Source organism: Cicer arietinum, chromosome 3 (assembly GCF_000331145.2).
Source record: "Cicer arietinum cultivar CDC Frontier isolate Library 1 chromosome 3, Cicar.CDCFrontier_v2.0, whole genome shotgun sequence".
Lineage (NCBI taxonomy): Eukaryota > Viridiplantae > Streptophyta > Magnoliopsida > Fabales > Fabaceae > Cicer > Cicer arietinum.
The window spans coordinates 5,625,319-5,648,463 of record NC_021162.2 but is presented as its reverse complement, the minus strand read 5'-3'; the positions used below and the strand labels follow the sequence as shown (position 1 = coordinate 5,648,463).

The following is a 23,145-nucleotide window of genomic DNA, read 5'->3' as shown; positions in this document are numbered from 1 at the left end:
TCATTTTATGAATCAATTTTAATTAATAATTGATATTATTTATTTAAAAAAATTCAACTCCTTCTTATGATTGATTAAGACAATATTTACTCTTACTTCTTTCTTGAATAATTAATTTATATTATGTACTATTCTTAAAAAACATCTAGTTTTATTGATTTCATGATAATTACTTCTTTTTTGAAAATTAAATTTAATATTTTTGTTAATTATAATTAATTAAGAAGTTTAATGAAGTGAGATATAATAAATGAATATATATTAATAGAAGAAAAAAAAAGTAATTAATACAAATAACAAGTGGTTGAGTGAGATGATAAAAGACTTGGGTGAAAGACCCATCCCTACCGAACTCCAAACAAGCTCATTAACTAACCTCTGCTGTACACCATTTACCTCACCAGGCCATATTCTCTACTCAATTCAAGGTATATACTCTCTCTCTCTCTCTCTCTCTCTCTCTCTATATATATATATATATATATATATATATATATATCTTATTAAAAATTAAGGCAAGATATTTTAATTTTTCATATATTTTTTCTTATATTTATGTTATTTAATATCTTTCCATCTTATACTTAACTACTTCTCTAATTATGCTCCATGAATTTGTTTGTCCTATAGTATGAATGAATAAAGCATCATACAAAGTTAATTATGCATAGTATTCCCTATGAGTTTAGAGTATCACAAACAAATTAAGTATAAAATTACATCATAAATGCAGTTTTATGGTTTCTGGAAAATGGTTGGGAGACATAGATTATTATAGATTAATAACGAGTGTATGTATTTATGGTATGGTTTTATAACTTAGTTCAATTCAACAGATCACTACATCCTTTTCCCCTTTCTTCTTTTGCACACTTTTCTACCTTAAATCCTTTACAATTTTAACTGCTTTTTGTACTTTAACAAGGATAAAATTTAATGTGTACTAATTTTACTTTTGGCGGATTGTATGGTGTACCATCTTGATAAGTGGTTCACAGTGGATTAGTACTTAAAAAACAACTAAAAATTTAACAATGATTGATGACGTTCCTCAAAAGTAGAAACTCATAGTTTTCCTCGTCTATATGGCTAAGATAGTGTTTTGATCCGTTCGACTAAAACAAAGAAAATCAAATATGAGTTGTGCTTTGAGGCACATTTACTCATTTTCCCTTGTTTTGGTCGAATCGATACTAATCAAGTCATTATCTTAGCTGTGAGGACAAAGAGGACCTTGATCTCTGTGTTGTCGTCGGAGTTTCGAAAAATGAGTATCGTTCCACAACGGTCTACTGTAGAATTTGTCTTTAATTACAACTTGAAATGGAATTTGATGGGTATAATTTGGAAAAAATTTCTTTTCCTAGAATTTATTTGTGAATTAGAATCAAAATCATTTGTTCTGCAAAATGTCATGACATTTCAATTAATTGTTGCACACATATAGATATATCACATATGTATAATCAAATTTATTCCTTTGTGTTACTTGAATTGTAAATAAACTAAAGGCCTATTGTGTGTATATATGGGAGCATAATAGGGATGTATAAAGTGAAAGAAGTTTTGATATGAGATGACTATATCTGGACCATACAACCGTATATGGATGATGATGATTGAAAGTTATTTAAATGTCTCATAACCACTTGAAAAAGTTATATAGTTTTTGTTCTGATCTTACATATTCATGATTTGATCAATGGTTAAGATTTATTCCTCTTAACATATTCGAACTTGTGTGCAGTTTAACTCATCATTTTGATGCACAAACAAAAACAATCATGATGGTTGAGTCAGTTGTGTCCTTTACAGTTGAAAGGCTTGGTGACCTACTAATTGAAGAGGCAAATTTGTTACATGGGGTAAGTGACCAAATAAAAAAATTGCAAATTGAACTAAAGAGGATGCGATGCTTCTTAAGAGATGCTGATAGAAAGCAGGGTGAAGGTGGTGAGACTATGAAAAATTGGATATCCGAGATCAGAAAACTAGCTTACGATGCTGAGGATGTGATTGAAATTTATGCCATCAAAGTTGCAGCTTCAGGTTCAATGATTCCTTTCTACAAACTAAAACATGCTCACAAAGTTGGAAATAAGATTATATCTATTAATTCTCAAATATCTGACATTACAAGAAGTTTACAAACGTACGGTTTAACCACAACAACAACAAGAGACAATGAAGAATCACACTTTGCATTGGAGACACAAAGACAATTAAGATGGTCTTATTCTCATGTCGCGGAAGAGTTCATTGTAGGGTTGGATGAGGACATAAAGCAAGTGGTGGAATGGCTAATAAATCAAGAAGATCAACATTGTCAATTGGTTTATATTTGTGGAATGGGTGGCCTAGGTAAAACAACACTTGCTAAAAATGTTTATCATTATAGTTCCATTAGGAGACACTTTGAGGGTTTTGCTTGGGTCTATGTATCTCAACAATGCAAAAAAAGAGAGGTTTGGGAGGGAATTTTACTTCAGCTAATTAATTCCCCTACCAAAGAAGAGAGAGATGAGATTAGGAACATGAGAGATGAAGAATTGGCTAAAAAGTTGTACAAAGTACAACAAGAGAAAATGTGTTTGATCATCTTGGATGATGTATGGAGCAATGAGACTTGGGATATTTTAAGTCCAGCTTTACCATTGAAAAGTACCAAGAGTAAGATAGTTTTCACGTCTCGCAATAAAGGCATCTCATCTCATGTTGATCCCAAAGGCTTGCTTCATGAACCTGGGTTCTTAAGTGCTGAACATAGTTTGGCATTGTTTCAGAAGAAAGCTTTTCCATCAAAAGATGATCCAGGTAACTAGAAATGTCCATATTTGGGTTGGGTCTAGAGCAAGTGCAAGGGGACCAACCCTAATCACTTGACCACTATATAAGCTAAAGGAAAGAGAGAGATAGACATACTTTTACACATTATCCAAAATAATAGGTTAGCCACCCGTAGTGTTTTCTTAGCCTTGGAGATCCCAGTGACTTAGATCCGTATTCTTTCATAGAACATTATGTATGCTTAAAAGTCAACTATTTTTTTTAAATCTAATTTATTTAGCACTCGTTTATATTGTATATTTCTCTATTATGTGATCACCGACGAAATGGGAAAATTAAGAGGTCCTTATATCATGAGAATATTATTTTTTTCATTTATCAACAAAAAGTAGTTGTAGAACTTGATGTTAAGGATAACAACATTGAGTAGGAATGACTGTGCTCCCCTCCATTTCCTTGATGATTTGGCGAGTGGAAATTACTGTAAATTTTCAAAACTGTATCAGTGCAAGTTTTTGCATAATTTGTCTATGGAAACATGACAATATGTCAAAACCACATGTTTTTGTTTTTGTATGTACCTGAAGGAACAGTTCATGCATGCTTATTTTTTTTTACTATATTATTCTTTGCAGAGTTCACAATTTGCAGTGACTTTGAAAGATTAGGCAGAGATATGGTTGCAAAATGTGCTGGTCTGCCTTTGGCTATCATTGTCCTTGGAGGGCTTTTGGCTACAAAGGAAACAATCAATGAATGGGAAAAAATACATAAATATATAGCTTCATACCTAATAAGAGGAGATGTACATGAAAGACAATCAAGATTAGCTGAGGTATTGGACTTAAGTTACTATGATTTGCCTTATCAACTGAAACCATGTTTTCTCTATTTAAGTCAATTTCCTGAAGACTTTGAGATACCGAAAAATAAATTAATTCAGTTGTGGATGGCAGAAGGTTTTGTTTCATCTCAATATGAGACCGAAAGGGGTGAAACAGCGGAGGATGTTGCCGAGCGATACCTCAGTAGCTTAATTAGTCGTTGCATGGTTCAAGTTGGTCAGATAGGGTCTACTGGGAAGATTAAAACTTGTCGACTCCATGATTTAATGCGTGATATGTGTTCGTCAAAGGCTAGAAAGGAACATTTTCTATATGTTATTGGTAGATCACAACAAAATAATAGCATTAACAATGTATCATCTTCGTCGTCGTCATCATCATCACCATCTAATATATTAATCGATGCAAGAAATAACGGTGGAGTTCGAAGGCTTGCTCTCTTCTTGGATCAACATGTTGATAAATTGATTCCATTTCCACCTAATGAGCTAAAGAATCATCAACATCTTAGATCTCTTGTATATTTTCATGATAAGAAATGCAGAGTGGAAAGCTGGAAACTACTTAAAGATGTTTTTGAGAACTTCAAACTACTTAGAGTTCTTGATCTTGAAGGAGTTAAAGGGTCAAAGGGACAATCGTTGCCAAAAGAAGTGGGAAATCTGTTATGGTTGAAGTTTTTGAGTCTGAAAAGAACTCGCATACAAATTCTTCCGTCTTCATTAGGAAAATTGGAAAATCTGCAGAGCCTAAATTTGCAAACCGTTGATAAAGTAAGCTGGGATTCTACCGTGGAAATTCCAAACATTATATCGAAGATGAAACGTTTGAGACATTTATATCTTCCTAATTGGTGTGGAAATGTTTCTGGTATCATGCAACTTGAAAATCTGATCAACTTACAGACACTAGTAAATTTTCCAGCTAGTAAATGTGATGTTAAAGATTTGTTGAAACTGAAAAAGCTCAAAAAATTAGTACTAAATGATCCAAGGTATTTTCAAAAGTTCACTGAAATTTTCATTCCAAATAAAAAGTTGGAATGCCTGGAATCATTGTCCTTAAAAACTGACATGCTTTCCTTCCCTGATCAAGTAGTAGATGTTGAAAACTTGGTGCTAGGTTGTCCTTCTCTTCATAAACTACATGCAGAAGGGATAATGGAAAAGCTTCCAAAAGCTCAACTATTTCCACCCCATCTTTCAAAGTTAACTTTGTGGGGTTGTAAGCTTGTGGAAGATCCTATGGTAACATTAGAGAAGCTTCTTAATTTGAAGTACCTAAGTTGTTGGGAAATGTTTGTTGGAAAGAAAATGGTATGCTCATTAAATGGTTTTCGTAAACTTGAAGTTCTAGTGATACGCGGCTTTCGTAATTTAGAGGAATGGGTGGTAGAGAATCATGCCATGCCTTGTCTTTATAGACTGAGTATATGTGATTGCAACAAGTTAATGAGTGTTCCTGATGGACTCAAATTTGTTGATGGTTTGAAGGAATTAGAGATCACATGGATGCCTAAATTATTCCAGACTAGGCTTGGAATTGATGGAGAGGATTATCATAAAGTCCAACATGTGCCATCCATTGTATTTTTCAACTAGACATGCAATTTGAAATCATTGAAGACTTGGTACAAGTGAGTTTCTCTAAATTGTTTTTTTTTTCCCCACTACATTTGGCTTTATTTAATTTTATTCTGTTATCTTTCTTTTATGTATTTGATAGATTATCCTCTAAAAGATTACACTGTAGAGAGAAGTGTGTAATAATATTATTAGAGGAGTTTTAGACTTTGGATGTGTTGGACCTATGGTGCAAATTTTTTTTTTCATCACAGTGAAAAAGTTATAGTGATAAATGTACTTTAGTATATAGGTCTGCCCATAGTTAAAAACTAAGACCATCAAGTGAGTTTGACATTATATTTCCACTTAATTTTATGACATCGAAAAAATTAGTCATCTGTTTATATATAATTTATTTAGTTCATTCTTGAATGATGTAGAAGTAATCACTCACATTTAAATATTAACATATAATAAACGATTATAGGATTAGTTAGTTTGTTAGGAAGTTTGCTACGCATGCTCAGCTGGTTAGTCAAATAAGTTCTATGAATAGGAAAATTTTAAAATTAAGGACTAAAATTACAAAAGAAAAATTTTAAGGAATTAAAAGTTAGAAGAAATTTCTTATGAAGACTAAAAACTAAATAATGAAATTTTATAGGGACTAAAAATTTATTTAAATCTATATCATGGTGGCTGATAGAGTGAAGGCTCAATTAAGTCCTCATCGATTGAATCTAAAAAATCACCATTAGATTTAATCAATGGTTCAGATTTGTTGAAAACAAAATAAGAACCTCTGTACATTCTCTCACTGAATTCTGTCTGTAACTCTTCCTCTCCCCAATCTGTGTGACCTACTAGTTCTGTCCAATGCTTCAATGTCGGAATTTGCCAAGGTACTTCAATGGTGAAATTTCTTGAGGGCTTTTGTAGAATTTGGCATGTGAAAGAATTTAATTAGTTTAATTTGCTGAAACACTTCAAATGGTGGAAGCACCTTGATAATAATCATAATATTATTGAAAAACAAAAAATATTATTGAAAAACAAAAGAATATTCCAGGATTTTCTCTTTCAGATTCTTAAATATCGAATTGTTGTATTAACTGTGTTATATACAGTCCTCGTGTTCAAAATCGCTTCTTTCATAAGCTTTTCTTTATTCATCCATTGTTTAAACTAAGTTTGTAGTGTGAGCAAATAAATATTTTGTTTAATTGTATTTTAATCTTTTAATTTTTATTGATTTTTGAAATTGATGTCTTTATTTTAAAAGTAGACAATTTGGTCTTTTGTTTTGATTTTTTTTAACTAAAAATGACAACATGACGTGTTTTAAATAATATATTATATAATATGATCAACATTTAAATTTTTTTATATCTGTAATTAAATTAATGATATATAAATAATTAATGTATCTAGACGGTTTTATATTATGAAATTGTATTTCGTTATTTAAAATATGTTAAATCGTTATTTTTTTAATTCAAAAATTTGAAAAATATTAAAATTATCGACTTTTAAAATAGAAGGATTAAAATTTGAGTATTGATAAAAATACACGGATTAAAATTACAATTAAACTTAAATATTTATATGACGACATTCTTAAATATAATACATTTGATTTTGTCATATCAAATGTGATACTAAAAATACACTTAGCTTTTTATTTTTCTGAAACTACTTGAACTCTTTTGAAGATTTTCAATAGGTCTAAAAGAAATTGTAATGCATTTCCATAACTTTTAATTAAGTCCCTAAACAAGTTCTTTTAATCAGATTCCATAGTTTTTAAATATGAAGTTTTAAATAATTTATAATTGTATCTATGAACTTTTAGTTAATTTGAGTCCACATATAAACTTTTAAATAATTTGTAATTAGGTCTCGAAATATAGGAATCCAATTACAAAATATTTAAAAGTTCATATATCCAATTAAACTTTTTATTGAAAGATGTAATTATTTATTATTTATTTTTTATAAATTAAATTGAATTAAAAATAAAAATAAAGATATTATACTCTAATTGGCTCCATTTATATGGCTTGGAGACACACTAAATGATAAGATTAATCATAAACAGAATTACACAATAGATCCTTCCATCGTAACAATATACTAAAATTCACTTTTTTTTAATAAAAAATGAAGAGAGATGATACTTCTATAATCAATTTTTATAAGTGAATAATCTCTAGTAAGCTAAAAGCTAATCCAAATTTAGTTATAGATTCTTCACCTCACTTTTTCATAAATACTCTAAAAAAACATAGACAATTCTAGGATTAGGTATGTCTCATGTCTTACATGCATCAGACACTTATTCGACACGCGATTCATTATATAGACACTAAAATGTGTTGCCTAGTATCTCTTATTTTTTTAAATAAAAATGGTATTATCACTTTTCTATTTTATTATTTGGAATTTACTTAATTTTTGAAGTGTCCATCTTGCCAATTATTTAATTAGTTATTAGACGATATTTGGTATTGATCTAGCTTTCAATCATAAAAATACTCTAAAAAAACATAGACAATTCTAGGATTAGGTATATATGTCTCATGTCCTACATGCATCAGACACTTATTCGACACGTGATTCATTATATAGACACTAAAATGTGTTGTCTAGTATCTCTTATTTTCTTAAATAAAAATGGTATTATCACTTTTCTATTTTATTATTTGGAATTTACTTAATTTTTGAAGTGTCCATCTCGCCAATTATTTAATTAGTTATTAGACGATATTTGGTATTGATCTAGCTTTCAATCATAAAAATACAAAATCTGAAGAAAAAAACAAGGTAAAAATAAGTTAATGATTTCATGTTAACTTTAATTCAATTCTAATGTAATAAATTTTCCAAATAAAGTTTATACATAATTTGAATTAATATCTTAATTTTATTACTTTCCCAAATAAAGTCATAGCACTTTAATTAATGATATTTTTTTTTTTTTATAAAGGTTTATTTTTCTTTCTTTATAGATCATAATTCAATAACAATTTTTAGTCAAAAAAAAAAAGAGTCAATGACAATTGAATTGTAAGAAATGGTTGAACCTTCCATCGGTTATGAGTTGAATTTAAATTTAAAATTATTGGTAACTGATATATAAATTTTATCATTAATTGTGCTTAAAGTTGAGGAGTCTTATTAATTAATTTTGTATGAGATAAATCTCCTTTAATTAAAATTATTTTTGTAACACAAAAAAGCTAACTATGTTTTGTAACCTTTAGATACCGAATTGGATTCTTATTTATTGTAAATAAATACATTGTTGCCTTAATTTTGTTGTATCTATAAAGTCGTGTCTATATATAATAATACTAATTATTCGTCAAAAAAGAAAAAAAAAATGATTAAAGTTTTTACTTTTTTTGTGTTCATTTTTCATTATTATAATCCCTCTTAATATGGACAGTTGAAAACCTTTTAGTAGAAAGTAGTGAGAAATTCACCTATACTATATATATGTATATTTCAGTCAATCTTATGAATTAACTTCGTTTTCTCAGTCACAAGAAACAAAATTGAAAACCCATCATCAATTATTCTATAAACTATATACATATATTCTCTTTGGTTATATCTTTCTTTGATCATTTTTCACACATCACATGGGTTCTCTTTTGTGCTTGCTTGTGTTAATTCTTCCATTTCTCTACAATGTAGCTGCAAGTGATTGTTCTAATGGAGCTTGCAGAGTATGTAACATTATCAAATTAATCATTCCCTTAATTTTCTTATTAATTTGTTAAACTAATTGTTTCCAATTTTTTTTTATGTAGCTTCTTGATGAGTGCAACGCTGATGAAGATTGTGGAGCTGGACTCTACTGTTCTTCATGTGCATTTGGATTTTCAGGGTCTAGATGTGTGAGATCATCTATTACAGATCAATTCAAACTCCTTGTAAGATACTTATCTCTTTAATAATTAATTATTACATTTTGCATAGTTTTCATAGAAATCTCTTAAAGTCAATAGATCATTGTATAGCATCAAACAACAACCATACCTTTTGATAATATATCAAACAACAACCATATGGTGGTTGGATAACTTTTAATTGGTAGTGTTGTATGGTTCTTGTTTTGGTGGAAATTGAAAACATTTCTTTCAATTATTGATTATTGTAATAATGATTGATATGGGTATTAAAATTAGGGGATGCCATTTTATTTGTACATATTAGTCATAGTAATATCCATTTGAGAATTTAGAGACATATAAGTGAAGAATATTTTTTATATATATGTATTCACTTTAAAATTTCTCTCCCGAACATACTTTTAATAAAATTCTCTTGACTTATAAAAAAATCAGCTCTATTTCTGTATAAATAACAAATTTTGAAAACAATACATATTCAATTTATTAAATTATATACTTATAACATGTTGGAGATGAGAGAGAAAAACTCTTTATTATATGGATGGTTGACGAGGGGCAATATGGGAAATTGGTGTGGGGAAATACTCCCTACCTCTTGCTCACTCAGTTGAGATCCTTAATCAAAATACTATCTTTAATTTATAATACTTGATTTAAAAGAGTGAAATTAAAATATTTTAAAAATTTGATAAACACCATTAAATAGAAATGATTTTGTGAAATTAATTTCATTGAAATTTGAGTTAGAAGCAAAATGGCGTGACTTAAAACTTTATCATAAAATTTTGAACCCAAAACAATCACATATTGTTTATTTTTTAGAAGTTTATGGCTAATTAAGCAATAGATGGATACAATTGATTTTTTTTTTTTTTTTGAAGTAAAAGAGACAAGAAAATTTAGATGTATTTTATCTTGATCTCTTGCTAATTGATTCTATATTTTTTTTTTTGGACAGAATAATTCTCTACCATTCAACAAATATGCATTTTTGACAACGCATAACTCATTTTCCATTGAAGGGGAGCCATCTCACACAGGGGTGCCTCGAATTACTCAAATTGATCAACAAGACAACATCACCCAACAACTAAATGTAAGCTATCTAAGTACTCTTTATTAAGTATATAATTTAAAGTAAAATTTAGGATGAAGAATTGTCTTGTATAGTCTATGGTAGATCGATGGTCAAAACTCATTTAAAACTCTAACAACGATAATTGATGTTTCTTGTAAGTAGAAGTTCAAAGTGTTACTTGTCTTCAGATTCAGACAATGACTTATTTAGATCGACAAAAAACATGAAAACAATATCTCAAAACACAACTTATAGTTGTTTTCTCTTATTTTTGTTGAATCAACATGATTTGATCATTGTCTTAATTGTAGTAATATAAAGGACTACAAACTTCTACTTGAAGGGATGATGTCAATTGTCGTCGATATTTTAAACTAATTTTAAGTATCAATCCACTATAGATTAGATTACATATGACACTTTATGACCTAGAAATTGACATTGTCTAATTATCTTTATTTTTCAATTTCTTGGATGCTTATAGACAATGTTTAACTCACAATTTTGTTTCAACAATGGTTAATTTGTAGAATGGAGTTCGGGCACTAATGTTGGATACATATGATTTTGATGGAGATGTGTGGTTATGTCACTCATTTAAAGGAAATTGTTATGCCTTCACAGCATTTGTATGTATAAGTCATCTAATTAATGTTTATTTTAAGTTTTTCTAACATGAAAAAAACTTGATTCATTTACAGTTGACTTTATCGTGTAATCGACTACTGCAAAACTCTTTTATTCTAATCGTATGGAGTTGGTTGTAGTATAAAGTCAACTAACTGTAGATGATTAGTTTTTTCCTGAGAAAAAGTTTGTAGCTTCTAAACTCTAGTTAATCAATCACTAATTTAATTTATGATACATTATTAGGAACCAGCTGTCGACACATTGAAGGAAGTTGAAGCATTTTTAACAGCAAATCCAACAGAAATTGTGACAATTTTCTTGGAAGATTATGTTAAAACCCCAAAAGCTTTGACAAATGTCTTCACTAAAGCTGATCTTATGAAGTATTGGTTTCCATTGGCTAGCATGCCAAAAAATGGTGAAGATTGGCCTCTAGTGAGTGATATGGTTGCCAAAAACCATAGATTATTAGTTTTCACATCTAAAAGGGCTAAAGAACAAAGTGAAGGAATTGCTTACCAATGGAATTACATGGTCGAAAATCAATGTAAGAAAATACCTTATATTAAATCTCTTAATTTATATATTCTATGTTTATTAATTTATCTATTCTATGTTTATTTTTTTGTTAATAAAAGATTCATTTGTCACGAAACATGTCACCTACCGTGATAAAATTAGTTTTAATAATGTTTAAAATATTTACAAATTAGTTATGATTAGATGCCAATTGACTATGTTAAAATTAAAAACATAACTAATTTTTAACTATCTTAAACAATATTAAAACTAATTCTAACATATATTGGTGATTTGGTTTCATGCCCAACACTTTTTTGTAACGTGTTAAGTTACACACGTAATATTTGTAGAACTGGTTGAATCTTGAATAAACTTTTACTATGGTTCAATTATTTTGACAGATCGCAATTTCATCACAGTTTAAATAGTTTAAAGAAATCGAACTATGAACCAGAAATCTTGTCAATTTGATGTTTAGTTCAATTTTTAAAACACTAATTACACGATTTTCATTGTTATTAGTTTCATTCTAATTAACATAAGCATTTTTTTAATGACTTTCTTTAATATTTTGCAGATGGGGATGATGGAATGAAAGAAGGAAATTGTTCAAACAGGGCAGAATCAGATACTCTTAATGACAAAACTAAATCCTTAGTGTTGGTAAACTATTTTAGATCAAATCCATTTAAGCAACTCTCATGTAAAGATAATGCTGGTGGACTCATTAACATGCTTCACACTTGTTATGGTGCTGCTGGTAACAGATGGGCTAATTTTGTTGCTGTTGATTTTTACAAGGTTGATTTGAGTATATTTTATCTGTTTATTCTTTTAAATTTGATTGCTAAAGAAATAATTTTTTACTCATAATCCAAATATATTTTTATAATTTGTTTTTTTTTTTTTTGTGATATGCAGAAGAGTCAAGGTGGTGGTGCATTTCAAGCTGTGGACACACTCAATGGAAAACTATTGTGTGGATGTGATGATGTTCATTCATGTGTGGTAAGGAAATTAATTTATATATAAATTATAAAAGAGTATTAATTTATTAGATAATTTGTTAAATAATTTTAAATATAAATTTATACAAATATAAATGTTCAATTTATTTAATATATAGTGTTTCTGATTAATTAATAAGATAATATCACAATATTTTACAAATTTTAAATTTATAAAAGTTAAAATATAAAAATTATACTAATATAAAATAAGACAAAAATACACTTTTGATTCATTTATTTTTGCTAATTTATAATTTCGTTCTTCAATTTATAAATTTTTTTTTGGTTGTTGTTTCATGTTGAATAAAAAACTGACAACTGACTATGCGACATGACAATCATATTTTTTTTTGGAAAATGTGATTTTCTAAGGTTTTATATTGTTTTAAAATTTTAATTTTTAAACACTATTTTAATCATATATATATAGAAAATAAAATAATTAAATTTAATCCAAGTATACATTGTCACATTATTTGTGATTTCTCAATTAAAAATAAAAATTCTAAATTTTTCAAAACTAAGAAATTCTACTTTTATATTTAAAAATAGAAAAATAAAACTATAAATAAAAACAGAAGACTAAAAATTCATTTAATTTAAAAATAATTAGCTGAATAAGTGGATGTCCACATGTTATATTGTAAAAATTCACTTATCCTTATTATTTAATTTAACTAAAAATTGATTATTTCATTGCAGCCAGGATCAACTTCACAAGTTTGCACACCACCATAGATATCATGCATTCCAGCTTCGGAACAGTTCTGGAATACTATTATTTATTTTGCACTCGTGGTTGTGACATATTAAATTAAACTTAATATTTCCAAAGAATCAAATATATCAACAAATTAAGTTCGAATCAAGATTTTTGTCCTTTATACGCAGTGGACTCATTCACTATCGATTAGTTTATTGGCATTTACTATTTTTTTACCAAACAATGTTATTCAGATAATAGTTAAATAAGTTTTTTTTCTATAAAATTTTAAAATTTTGTTTTTAATTTTTATAAAATAAATTATATTTTTTAATATCATAATATTATCAGGAATTTTTTTTAGTTTTTGTTGAAATGTCAACAAATATTTTTGTATGATTTTTTAACGGATATGTTTACAATATTATTAAAAGTCTATCCACTAAAAATGAGTTAAAAATTTGATTTATAGGGTGCATATTTTTGTTATATTTATCTTGAGTTTATAACATTTAAAAAATTTATATTTAATTCATCTCAAATTAAAAAAAAATTAAATTTTTGTGACATTTTTATAATGTTGTAAACATACTTTCAAAAACTCATTTAAATATATGTTGAAATTCCAACAAGATCTAAAACTTCTTTTATAATAATTTTGTAGGGATTAAAAATGTAATTTATTTTTTATATGGATATAGATGAAAATAGGTCAGAACGACTCATATAGACATACGACCTAGCCTAGATCAAGCTCACAAAAGACTTATTTTTTTGAATAGATAAAGTCAAATTTCTAAAAAAAATCTATTTAATTAAAAATATTGGACTACATGCCACGTAGAAAACCTTTTAAACATATCAACCTATTTAAATAAATATAAATAATATTTTTTATTAGTACTAAAATTATTGTATTATTTTATATTTTTGTTAGATATTGAATTTTTAGTAAGTTAAGCATATTCATCTTCTTTAGTTTTTGAAATATTTAAATATATAATATAGAATTGAAATAGTTTATCCTATAAAGTCATATTCTTTAAAATGTCACATAAAATATTAAAATAGAAATTAATTTTATTGACATTCAACTCGTTTGCCTATTTAAAAATATGTCTAATTATTTACTTAAACATATTAAAATGAGCTAGACTTTTAAGTAGATTAACATATGTCATATTAGATCGACTTCCATTAAAATCAGGAACATATCTAAAAAGTAAGTCTACACTAAACTACATATCAAATATAAATTTTAAATTTTTTAACAGGTCAGATTCAGAATTTGCAAAGTCTATATTAATCTACCCTATTTCCATCTATTGGAAATAAAAATGAAAATTCGATGTTTTATGGGAAGCAAGGTTTATTTAACTCGCCAAACAAAGTGTGTTAATTTAATTAGGAAATATACTATATACCTTACACCTATTTCCTTATCCCTACCTTTTTCAAAAACTCCAATTTCGCCCTATTTTAACAATTTTTTAATTACAATTGTTTATATTTTTGGATAAACTCAAACTTTTACTTTTTTCTTAAAATAACTTTTATTTTAGATACCCAAAATTGAGCTGATGGAATTCCAAGAAATTCACAGTTGGGCTTTTCAAAATTCCAAAAAAAACAATTATTTAAAATGTGTTTTCTTTTTCAATTTTTTAAAATTAGCAACAATTAATGGAATTAATTGAATCGAAAACCACATTTAACAATAGATTAGCATCTGAAGTTCTAGCTTGTTAAAACAAAAATTAATAATTTCGTTCCACTTTTCTACCATACCACCATCCATGATTGCGCCTATCTTTGCCACATAAATTGCTAAGTTATTAACTTCTTTAAGCACATGAATGAAAGAAACCTAAATCTTTAAACCATCTTTAAGAATAAGAAGTTGAAACCGCAAATTAGATGGATACACATAAGGGTAACGGATATTCACACAAATGGGTCTATATTTGTTTCGTTTGGATAAAAATAATATGAGAATTTACTATGCACTCCCCCTACTTGTATTTTCCACCCCACATTTTTATTGAAAATACCATTTTGTCATTTTTCTATTATGTATAAAACATTCAAAAAAATTACCACTTCATTCTTTACTCCCCTTTCGAAAGTTACAAAATCTACTTAATCTTGTTGACATTTTCAAAACTTAATTTTCCAGAAATTTTGGACAACTTCGAAACTTTTGATAAATGTGAAAGTTTTGAAATGTAATTTTTCAGGATTTTATGAAAGTTTCGTAACTTTTGAGAAATCTGAAAATTTCGAAATGCATTTTGCCAGAATTTATCAAAACTTTTGAAAGTTTTGATGAATTTGAAATTTGTTTGATCCTATTGGTGGAATTCTCTCTGCTCTATCACCATTATCACCTCTCACGTTGCGAATAATTTGGCCAAATGCACATCCCATTCTAGGCATTGCAATATATCAATCTATCAATAATAAAAAATATAAAAAATTAAATAAACAAAAAAGAAATTCATTTTAGAACTTCGATATTGTTCTCAAATTTTCAAAACTGGATTCGAAAGTTTCATTGAAGGCCAAAGTTCTGAACCTATTTCAAAACTTTCCATGAATTCCAATGTTTCGAAACATTCGAAAGTTTCATGTTGATGGAAACTTTCGAAACTTTTTGCATTTCGAAAGTTTTATGTTGATGGAAACTTTCAAAAGTTTCAAAAAATTAGAAAATTTGCACTACGAAAGTTTCAGTTTGTTAGAAACTTTCGAACATTTGAAAAAATATGGTTTCAAAAGTTTCAAAGTTTCGAAGGGAGGTCTTACTTTTTTGTTTTGAAGGTTTCAAATATTCGAAGGTTTGTAAATTTGTAATTCGATCAATTGAAAGTTTCGAATACAATGGTGAAAAAAAGGGGAGGTAATTTTTTGGGAGGTTTTTATAGATAACAGCAGGGACAAAATGATATTTTTAATAGAGATTGGAGTGGGTGGTACAGGTGAGGGAGGTGCACGAGACAATTCTCAAATAATATGTGTCGTATTCGTGTCCGCGTGTGTATATATATTTTGATGTTAATAATTTTATATCATTATATCATATATCATTATATTATGTATCACATTATTTAAAATATATCATATCGTTATTTTTTATAACATAATTTGGTCCTACAATTTACAACATAATAATAGTTTCTAGGGCAATTAGCATTGATAGTAAATAAATTTTAGTATTTTAATAATAAAATACTATATTAATATACTAACGGATACATATATACATATTACCGTACATTAATCTCAATCTTAATTAAATAATGAATAACTGATATCTACTTATTTATTTTGAAGTAACAAACAATGAAAGCATAAATAATTTGATACGTAGATTTATCTTGATTCACCGCTAACTTGGCTATATCTAGTCCCCTCATTCAGAAGGCTTTAATCCACTAATTCAAATAACTTGAATTACAAAGCACACGACCCTTCAAGCCAGTATTTTCAAACAGCCTAACAACCAAGACTTTTGAGGAACTAATCACATTGACCCTTCAAGTCAAGTCTTCTCCTAACAACCCGACAACCTCAGATTGAAGAATAAACTAAATCACTATCGGGTTGGATACAAAAGATTGGAAATTGAATAGTTGTTTCTAACAAAGCTGATAATAATAATAACTTTCACACTCTAAGAAAATAACACTTAAAAAATATTTCTAACCTGAACAAGTGTTTCTCTCTTTGAATTCTAAGATGAATTGAGAACTTTGAGCTTGAGCTCTTCTACTCTTTTCTGCTTTTCGATGCTTTTCTCCTTCAGCATTGAGTTTCTATTTATAGTGAAAATTTCAGTTTCAATTTAGTCCTTGTTTAATTCTGAATTGTATCTTATTTAGATTGAGTTTGTAAATTCTTCAAATTGATTCTATTTCTATTTTGTTTAGATTGCGTTTGTAAATTCTCCAAATTGATTATGTTCATATTTTGTTGTAGATAAATCTTGATCAAATTTTCTTTAATTCTTCATCAAATGTTGATCAAATCTTCTTCAAATATTTTTCAAATCTTGACTATATCTTCTTTTTAACTTGGTCAAAGATTATAAATATGAATCAAATCTTATTTTAGATTTTCATCAATTATAAATTTGAATCAAATCTTATTTTATATCTTCTTCAATTATAAATTTGAATCAAATCTTATTTTAGATTTTCTTCAAAACATGAATCTTCTTTCATACTCTTTGAAGTCAAATATATTGTTGTCATAAAATACTTTTGTTAGCATCAAAACTCTAAATGTAAAACCAACTTGGATCCAACAATGTCGAGTATAGTACAATCAGTGGCATACTTGAGGCTGCCAATGATGCTCACATATTCAATTTGTCTAACATATTCACTAGTGTTCTTGAAAACTTTCACACTTGGATCATATGGTGTGCAAGCAGGTTTACGGTCAAAGTACTTGTATTTCTTTAGGATCTTTTCAATATAATGAGACTGATCTAAAGAAATTCTTCTCACCTATTAATCTTGATTCCGAGGATTACAGTCGCTTCTCCGAGGTCTTTTATATCAAAGTTTTTACACAACAACAATTTCACAATTTTTACATCATGAATGTTTGAATCAAAATATTAGTAGGTCGTCTACATAGAGACATATAATGCAAATGTCATTTTCAGATTTGTAATAAATACATTTGTCATTTCCATTCGCTTTAAACTCATTCAATATAATCAAGTTATCAAACTTTTCATGTCATTGCTTAGGAGATTGTTTAAGACCATCCATAGATTTATCTAACTTACAGACCTTGTCTTCTTATCTATGAATTACAAAACCTTCAAGCTGTTTCATATAAATTGCTCGTGTTCTTGTAAAAATAGATTTCTCTCATAAATTACATGATCAAATATTGGTGAAAATCCAAAGTTATGAACTTATTGTTGGTTTGGAATTTTGAAAATTTACCTTCTTTTTTAAAATCCATTGGTCACACTCTAAACGAGTGTAAAAGTAAGTGCATGATTTCTTTAAAAGAATTGGTTAAGCAAGGTATTAAATTGGTCAAGGAGGTTGTCAATTTCTCGCGAACAAAATTATGTCCCAAAATCTAAGATTGAATCTTCTAGCGGTAATCAAGACACAAACAATCTGCAATAAGCATGAGAGGGTGAGAAATAAAATTTTGTTGAGATAGAACAAGCAATTGGAAAAAAATGCTAATATTGGCCCAGTATCATAGTGTCAACCAATGACTATTGCGATACTAATAATTACTTTCTTTTGAGCATTTTAATTAATTAATTATAATATTTGTTGTTATTTCTAAAATAATATTATTTGTTAATTTAAAAACTATATTTTGTTTTGATAAAAAAAATCTGTTTTTATATTTTTATTTTAACTTGTCAAAAATATTATTAACTTCTAAAACATATAGTATTATTTATTATATCTAAAATGGTATTTCTATACTAAAGAAAAATACAGTTTTTTATTTATTATTGTCGCGCCTAAAATTTCGAGTGTTTCTTGAATTCAATGGAGTCGCGACCAAAATTTATTTTAAAATAGGAAAAATAATGGAAAACTCTTAAAAATGGAAAATAAAAAATAAAAAATGGTCTTTGAAACCAATTTCGAGAGTCGATTATGCGTAGGGAAGGTATTAACACCCTACGACATCCGTTAAAATACGGTTACCTATAATTAATTGTGCAAAATTAAGATTAACTTAAATATATTTATTTCTTACAAATGAATAACAATTATTACTCTTTTTTTTAATATGATTTTGCAATAAATGTGTGTTTAAGAAATAAAAGACGAAAATATAATAAAATTTATTAATGCGCTTGACAAGAATGTGATCTTGCTCCTATGTATCTCCCGGTGCGATGGAGAAATCAAAGCTACGTAGTTCTTGGGTAAGAAATGCGGATGTGTTGATTTTTAAAAGAAAATGGGTTTTGTTATATGAAAAAATGTTTTTGACGAGAAAGGAAAATGAATTTGTTTGACTGAAAAAAGAATATATTTTGAAATGCGAGTTTTAAGACTATCAAGTTGTACAACTTGTGTCTTAGAAACTCAAAGAATAAAAAGATGTCTCATGACTAGGGATGGCAATTAGACCCATACTCAGTGGGTACCCGTAAAAAACCCACAATGGGTAGGGTAAAAACCCGCATAATGAGTTTGGACATGGAGACGAGTAATTACCCACAAAATTAAGCGGGTATGGGTGCGGGTACGGGTACTATAGTATCCACCCCGCCCCGCACCCGCACTTATATAAATATATTATTTATTTATTTAGTTATTTAGTTATTTATTAAATTAGTGTTTAATTCAATTAATTGTTTTCTTTTTATGTTTCAACATCTATTAATATCATTGGACCATTACAATATTTATAATTGAAACATAAACGTTTGCAAAATTTTTAAGAATCTGATTATAATAAATAGTAAATAATTGTGATTTTATAACTAATAGTTATATCTTATTAATCGTGACTTTATAGTTATACTTGCAACTTTGTATCAATTATCTCAGATAATATTGTCGTATGACTTGCAATTTCACAAAATATTATTATAAATATTTAAATGTGTATTGTAACGAGTGTTCATTTGAAATGTTTTGAGTTAGAAAATATTTTGGTTTATAATATTTTATGATTGGATTTAAGATATTTGAATAATTTTTAAACTTAATTACAATAATATCATTTATTTATCGATTTTTTTTTAGTTAAAGTGTGGGTAACGAGTATGGGTACGGGCACTTAAGTACCTATAGGGTAAGAGTACGAGTATTAAAGTTGATACCCAGGGTACAGACACGGGTATGAGTATTTTTCTAAATTGCGGGTATCGGGACGGGTATTATAGTACCCTACTCAAACCCTACCAATTGCCATCTCATCTAATTAATATTTATAAGAATACTTTAAAATATTTTTTGGTTTATATATGAATTTAAAAAAAAAAAACACCAAGTTGTATAATATGTATCTTAACAACTCAAAGATAAAAAATAATACCACATCAAATACGTTGATATTATATTAATTTATATAAAAATAATAATAAATAAATAAATAAGAGAGTTTTAAAATTATTAAGTTGTACCACATGTGTCATAACAACTCAAAAACTAAAAATATGTCACTTTTAATTATTTTCTAAGAAGAATTCTATTGATTAATTTGTTTATCAAAATGAGTTTTAGAACTACCAAGCTGTCACAACTTGTCTCCTAACAACTCATAAAAATTAAAAGAAAGTCACATTCTTTTAATATTTGATTATATTTTAACTTTGTTTTCTTTTTGAGAATTAAAATTTGATGTTGCATAATAAATAAATTTAAATAATTATATAAAATAAAATCAATAATAATAAAAAATAAAAATAGCAGTGAAAGAAATATATAAACTTGTAGCTTGATCTATTAAATAAACAAAAATATATTTTAATCAAATAATATAACCAAAATAATATACATGTGGAAGCTCATTTTAATACATCTTTTAGTTAAACAAGTGATAGAAATAAAAATTCATTTTAATACTAAAAATACACAGCTCCACCAATTTTAATTAAATAATGAAAACAAAATTCATTTTATTGTTAAATAACACAAAAATAAAACTAAAAGAAAATTTATTAAAATATTTTATCCATGAAAATAAAATAGGCCAACTAGTAGTTACATATACCCATTACTTAATTGTTAGTTACATCCATGAAACACAATGACTCATGGCATGAAGTATCAGAATAAAGATACAGGCTCATTACTAACTAAGCTAACTACTAGCTAAGCTAATGTGTAGGAAAAGGAGTGCAGTCACGTCTATATGCTAAAAGCCAGAAAAATACTAAGGATACAACTTGATGTTTTTAATAATAAAAAACAAATAAAAGCCAAATAAAAAAGAAAAGAAGCATTGATAGCAGAAAAACAAAAGCTTTTATTTTATTTTTTCACTTAAACTCTAGTTTCAACTTTTCTTTCCAATATAAAGAAATTCGCAGTTTTAGTAACACATGAAAAGAAAAGCAAACATGAAGAAGGGAGAAAGTACCTGCTTTTCCGGATACCAGAGGCCATGGTGAGGATAGAGGCGGCAGTGCACGACGGTGTGCAGCTCGATTGAAACCTCAGAATGGTTTTCTTCTCTGTTTTATTTTTCTTTCGTTTTTTTTTTCCCTCTCCTTCTTTGGATGTGTATTTTTTAGTAGAGTTAATTTCAGATCTCTCCTCTTCTCCTACCTTTTTGAAATTTGATAGGGTGTGTTTATAGAGTTTTTATGTGTTTAGTTGCTTTCTTGCTTGCCTTGGTCCTTCTCCATCAATTTTTTGTTTGATGTTTCGTTTTCTTTGCTCATCATCTGCATTTTTCTGCACCTTTGATACCTTCATAGTTTTAGCTTATTTGTTTTGATTTGTTCATTGCTGAGCTTTTATTTGTCTTTTAGTTTCTTTTTTTTTTTTAAACTAAAAAATTTGTCTCTTTGTTTTGCATAATGTGTACCCACCCTGACTCAAAAATTATGTTTTTTTTGTTTCTCTAATTAGTTCAAAAACAAAGGCTAGTGTCTTAACCATGATACTGCATCAGGAACAGAAAGGCAGCAATAAGGACAGCAACAAAACAGAGCCAAAGCAGACTGGCTTAAATTGATTTAAAATTGATTGTAATTGTAAATTGTAATTTGATTTGATTTTAGAATTGTAATTGTAAATTGATTTTAGAATTGTAAATTTATGAGACATAATGAAATTATTTTTTTGTAATTATTTTTATTTCTTTTCTTAAATACATATTTCCTTTTTTGATTTATTTTCTTTTTTGATTTATTTTTAACAAAAATGGATAAAATTGGAGTGCTACAATTATTATCTTAAATCATTCTTTATATTATTTAAAAAAAAAAATTTTCTTATTATTTTAAATATAAATGGTTTTAATTTTTATACTATTTTTAAAATAAAAGTATTAATTTAAATATTATTATTTACTTAGCATTAATTATATAATAGGTAGATTGTTAGTGGTGGAGCTATGACGCAGCCTGCATACCTCTAGCAGCCTCCAATCACCCAAATATTATTAAATTTTAAAATATTAAATTAATAATGAATTTTTTTTTAAATATTAAAAAAGTTCAGTAAAAACGTGTTAAAAAAATGTGTTTCTTTTTAATTATATTAAAAAAAATGGGTATTTTTAAATTATATTCCCTTTTTCTGTAAAAAATACAGTTTTTTAATTGATAATTTTTTCAAAACATATATTATAATATTTATTTAAAATATCTATTTTATAATAAATAAATATAATATATTATATTTACTTCAAAACATATGTAATTTATTGAATTTGTAAAAATGGTTTGAAGAAATTGATTTAGTCCATGTATCATTAAATGGATGCTCTGAATTCAATTTATTAACTAATTTTTAGTTTTATAGATGGATTATTAAACAGAAGAATTGATTAGATATAATAGCATAATGGATAAGTTTTCCACCTCAATAATAAATTGTTCTAAAATCATTTTTTATTATCCAATTTATTCTATTAATTGTGTTTATGTACCGTTTGATTTTTATTATACTATGGATGCTTGTTTGACTTTGATCTAATACTGATAGTAATATTATAATCACCATAATTATTGACGAATACCAGATTTTTTAAGTATATATAATGTAATAAATTATATAACCTATTAAAAGAAATAAAGTATAAAATGAAATCGTACGAAATGGCTATTCAGATCAATCAATCCTATCTTTTAGGTGTTCTATGCATTGCTTTGATTTTGGGTAATGCTAGTTTTATCATATGAAATACATACAATTTGCAAATGTAATATTAATTTTTTTCATAGCAATTCAATTTAAACTTGATATTATTGTTATAACAGTGATGATATATGCCTCTATATTAATAGGGATTTTTTAGTTGATTCTTCATCTATTTCACAATAAATATTTTATTTGTTATTTTTTAATTATTTATTATTTATAATATTAATTATTTTTTTAATAATATATTTTTATTTATTGTATCTC

At 27.1% G+C, this 23,145-nt stretch overlaps 1 protein-coding gene and 1 long non-coding RNA gene across 7 annotated transcripts; both read left to right on the top strand.

The window, feature by feature from the left end:
* Window positions 1-297: 297 nt before the first annotated feature.
* Window positions 298-13,247, top strand: LOC101507471 (PI-PLC X domain-containing protein At5g67130). Of its 6 annotated transcripts, XM_004491829.3 has the most exons (8): window positions 5,088-5,268; window positions 9,013-9,135; window positions 10,076-10,213; window positions 10,726-10,824; window positions 11,069-11,372; window positions 11,925-12,148; window positions 12,269-12,355; window positions 13,060-13,247. In XM_004491829.3, the coding sequence occupies exons 1-8, from the start codon at window positions 5,236-5,238 to the stop codon at window positions 13,093-13,095; spliced, it is 1,044 nt and encodes a 347-aa protein (XP_004491886.1). In that variant the 5' UTR covers window positions 5,088-5,235; the 3' UTR covers window positions 13,096-13,247. The 6 variants fall into 6 exon arrangements, 5 of the variants coding, with proteins under 5 accessions (XP_027188746.1, XP_027188745.1, XP_027188747.1 ...); XR_012162406.1 differs by lacking the exons at window positions 10,076-10,213; window positions 10,726-10,824; window positions 11,069-11,372; ... (1 more) ...; window positions 12,269-12,355; window positions 13,060-13,247 and adding exons at window positions 298-428; window positions 1,748-2,814; window positions 8,897-8,928 and having other exon boundaries at window positions 3,423-5,268; window positions 9,013-9,120; XM_027332945.2 differs by lacking the exons at window positions 10,076-10,213; window positions 10,726-10,824; window positions 11,069-11,372; ... (1 more) ...; window positions 12,269-12,355; window positions 13,060-13,247 and adding exons at window positions 298-428; window positions 1,748-2,361 and having other exon boundaries at window positions 3,423-5,268.
* A 7,503-nt stretch (window positions 13,248-20,750) lies between these two features.
* Window positions 20,751-21,870, top strand: LOC140919871 (uncharacterized). Its single transcript, XR_012162454.1, has 2 exons — window positions 20,751-21,232; window positions 21,643-21,870. It is a non-coding gene; the product is annotated as an uncharacterized lncRNA (long non-coding RNA).
* Window positions 21,871-23,145: the final 1,275 nt, after the last annotated feature.

Excerpts from the sequence above, each read along its gene's own strand:
- LOC101507471 (XM_027332944.2), top strand. The coding sequence starts at position 1,785 with ATGATGGTTGAGTCAGTTGTGTCCTTTACAGTTGAAAGGCTTGGTGAC. Across the intron at positions 2,815-3,422 it reads TCCATCAAAAGATGATCCAG|AGTTCACAATTTGCAGTGAC; the intron begins GTAACTAGAAAT and ends TATTCTTTGCAG.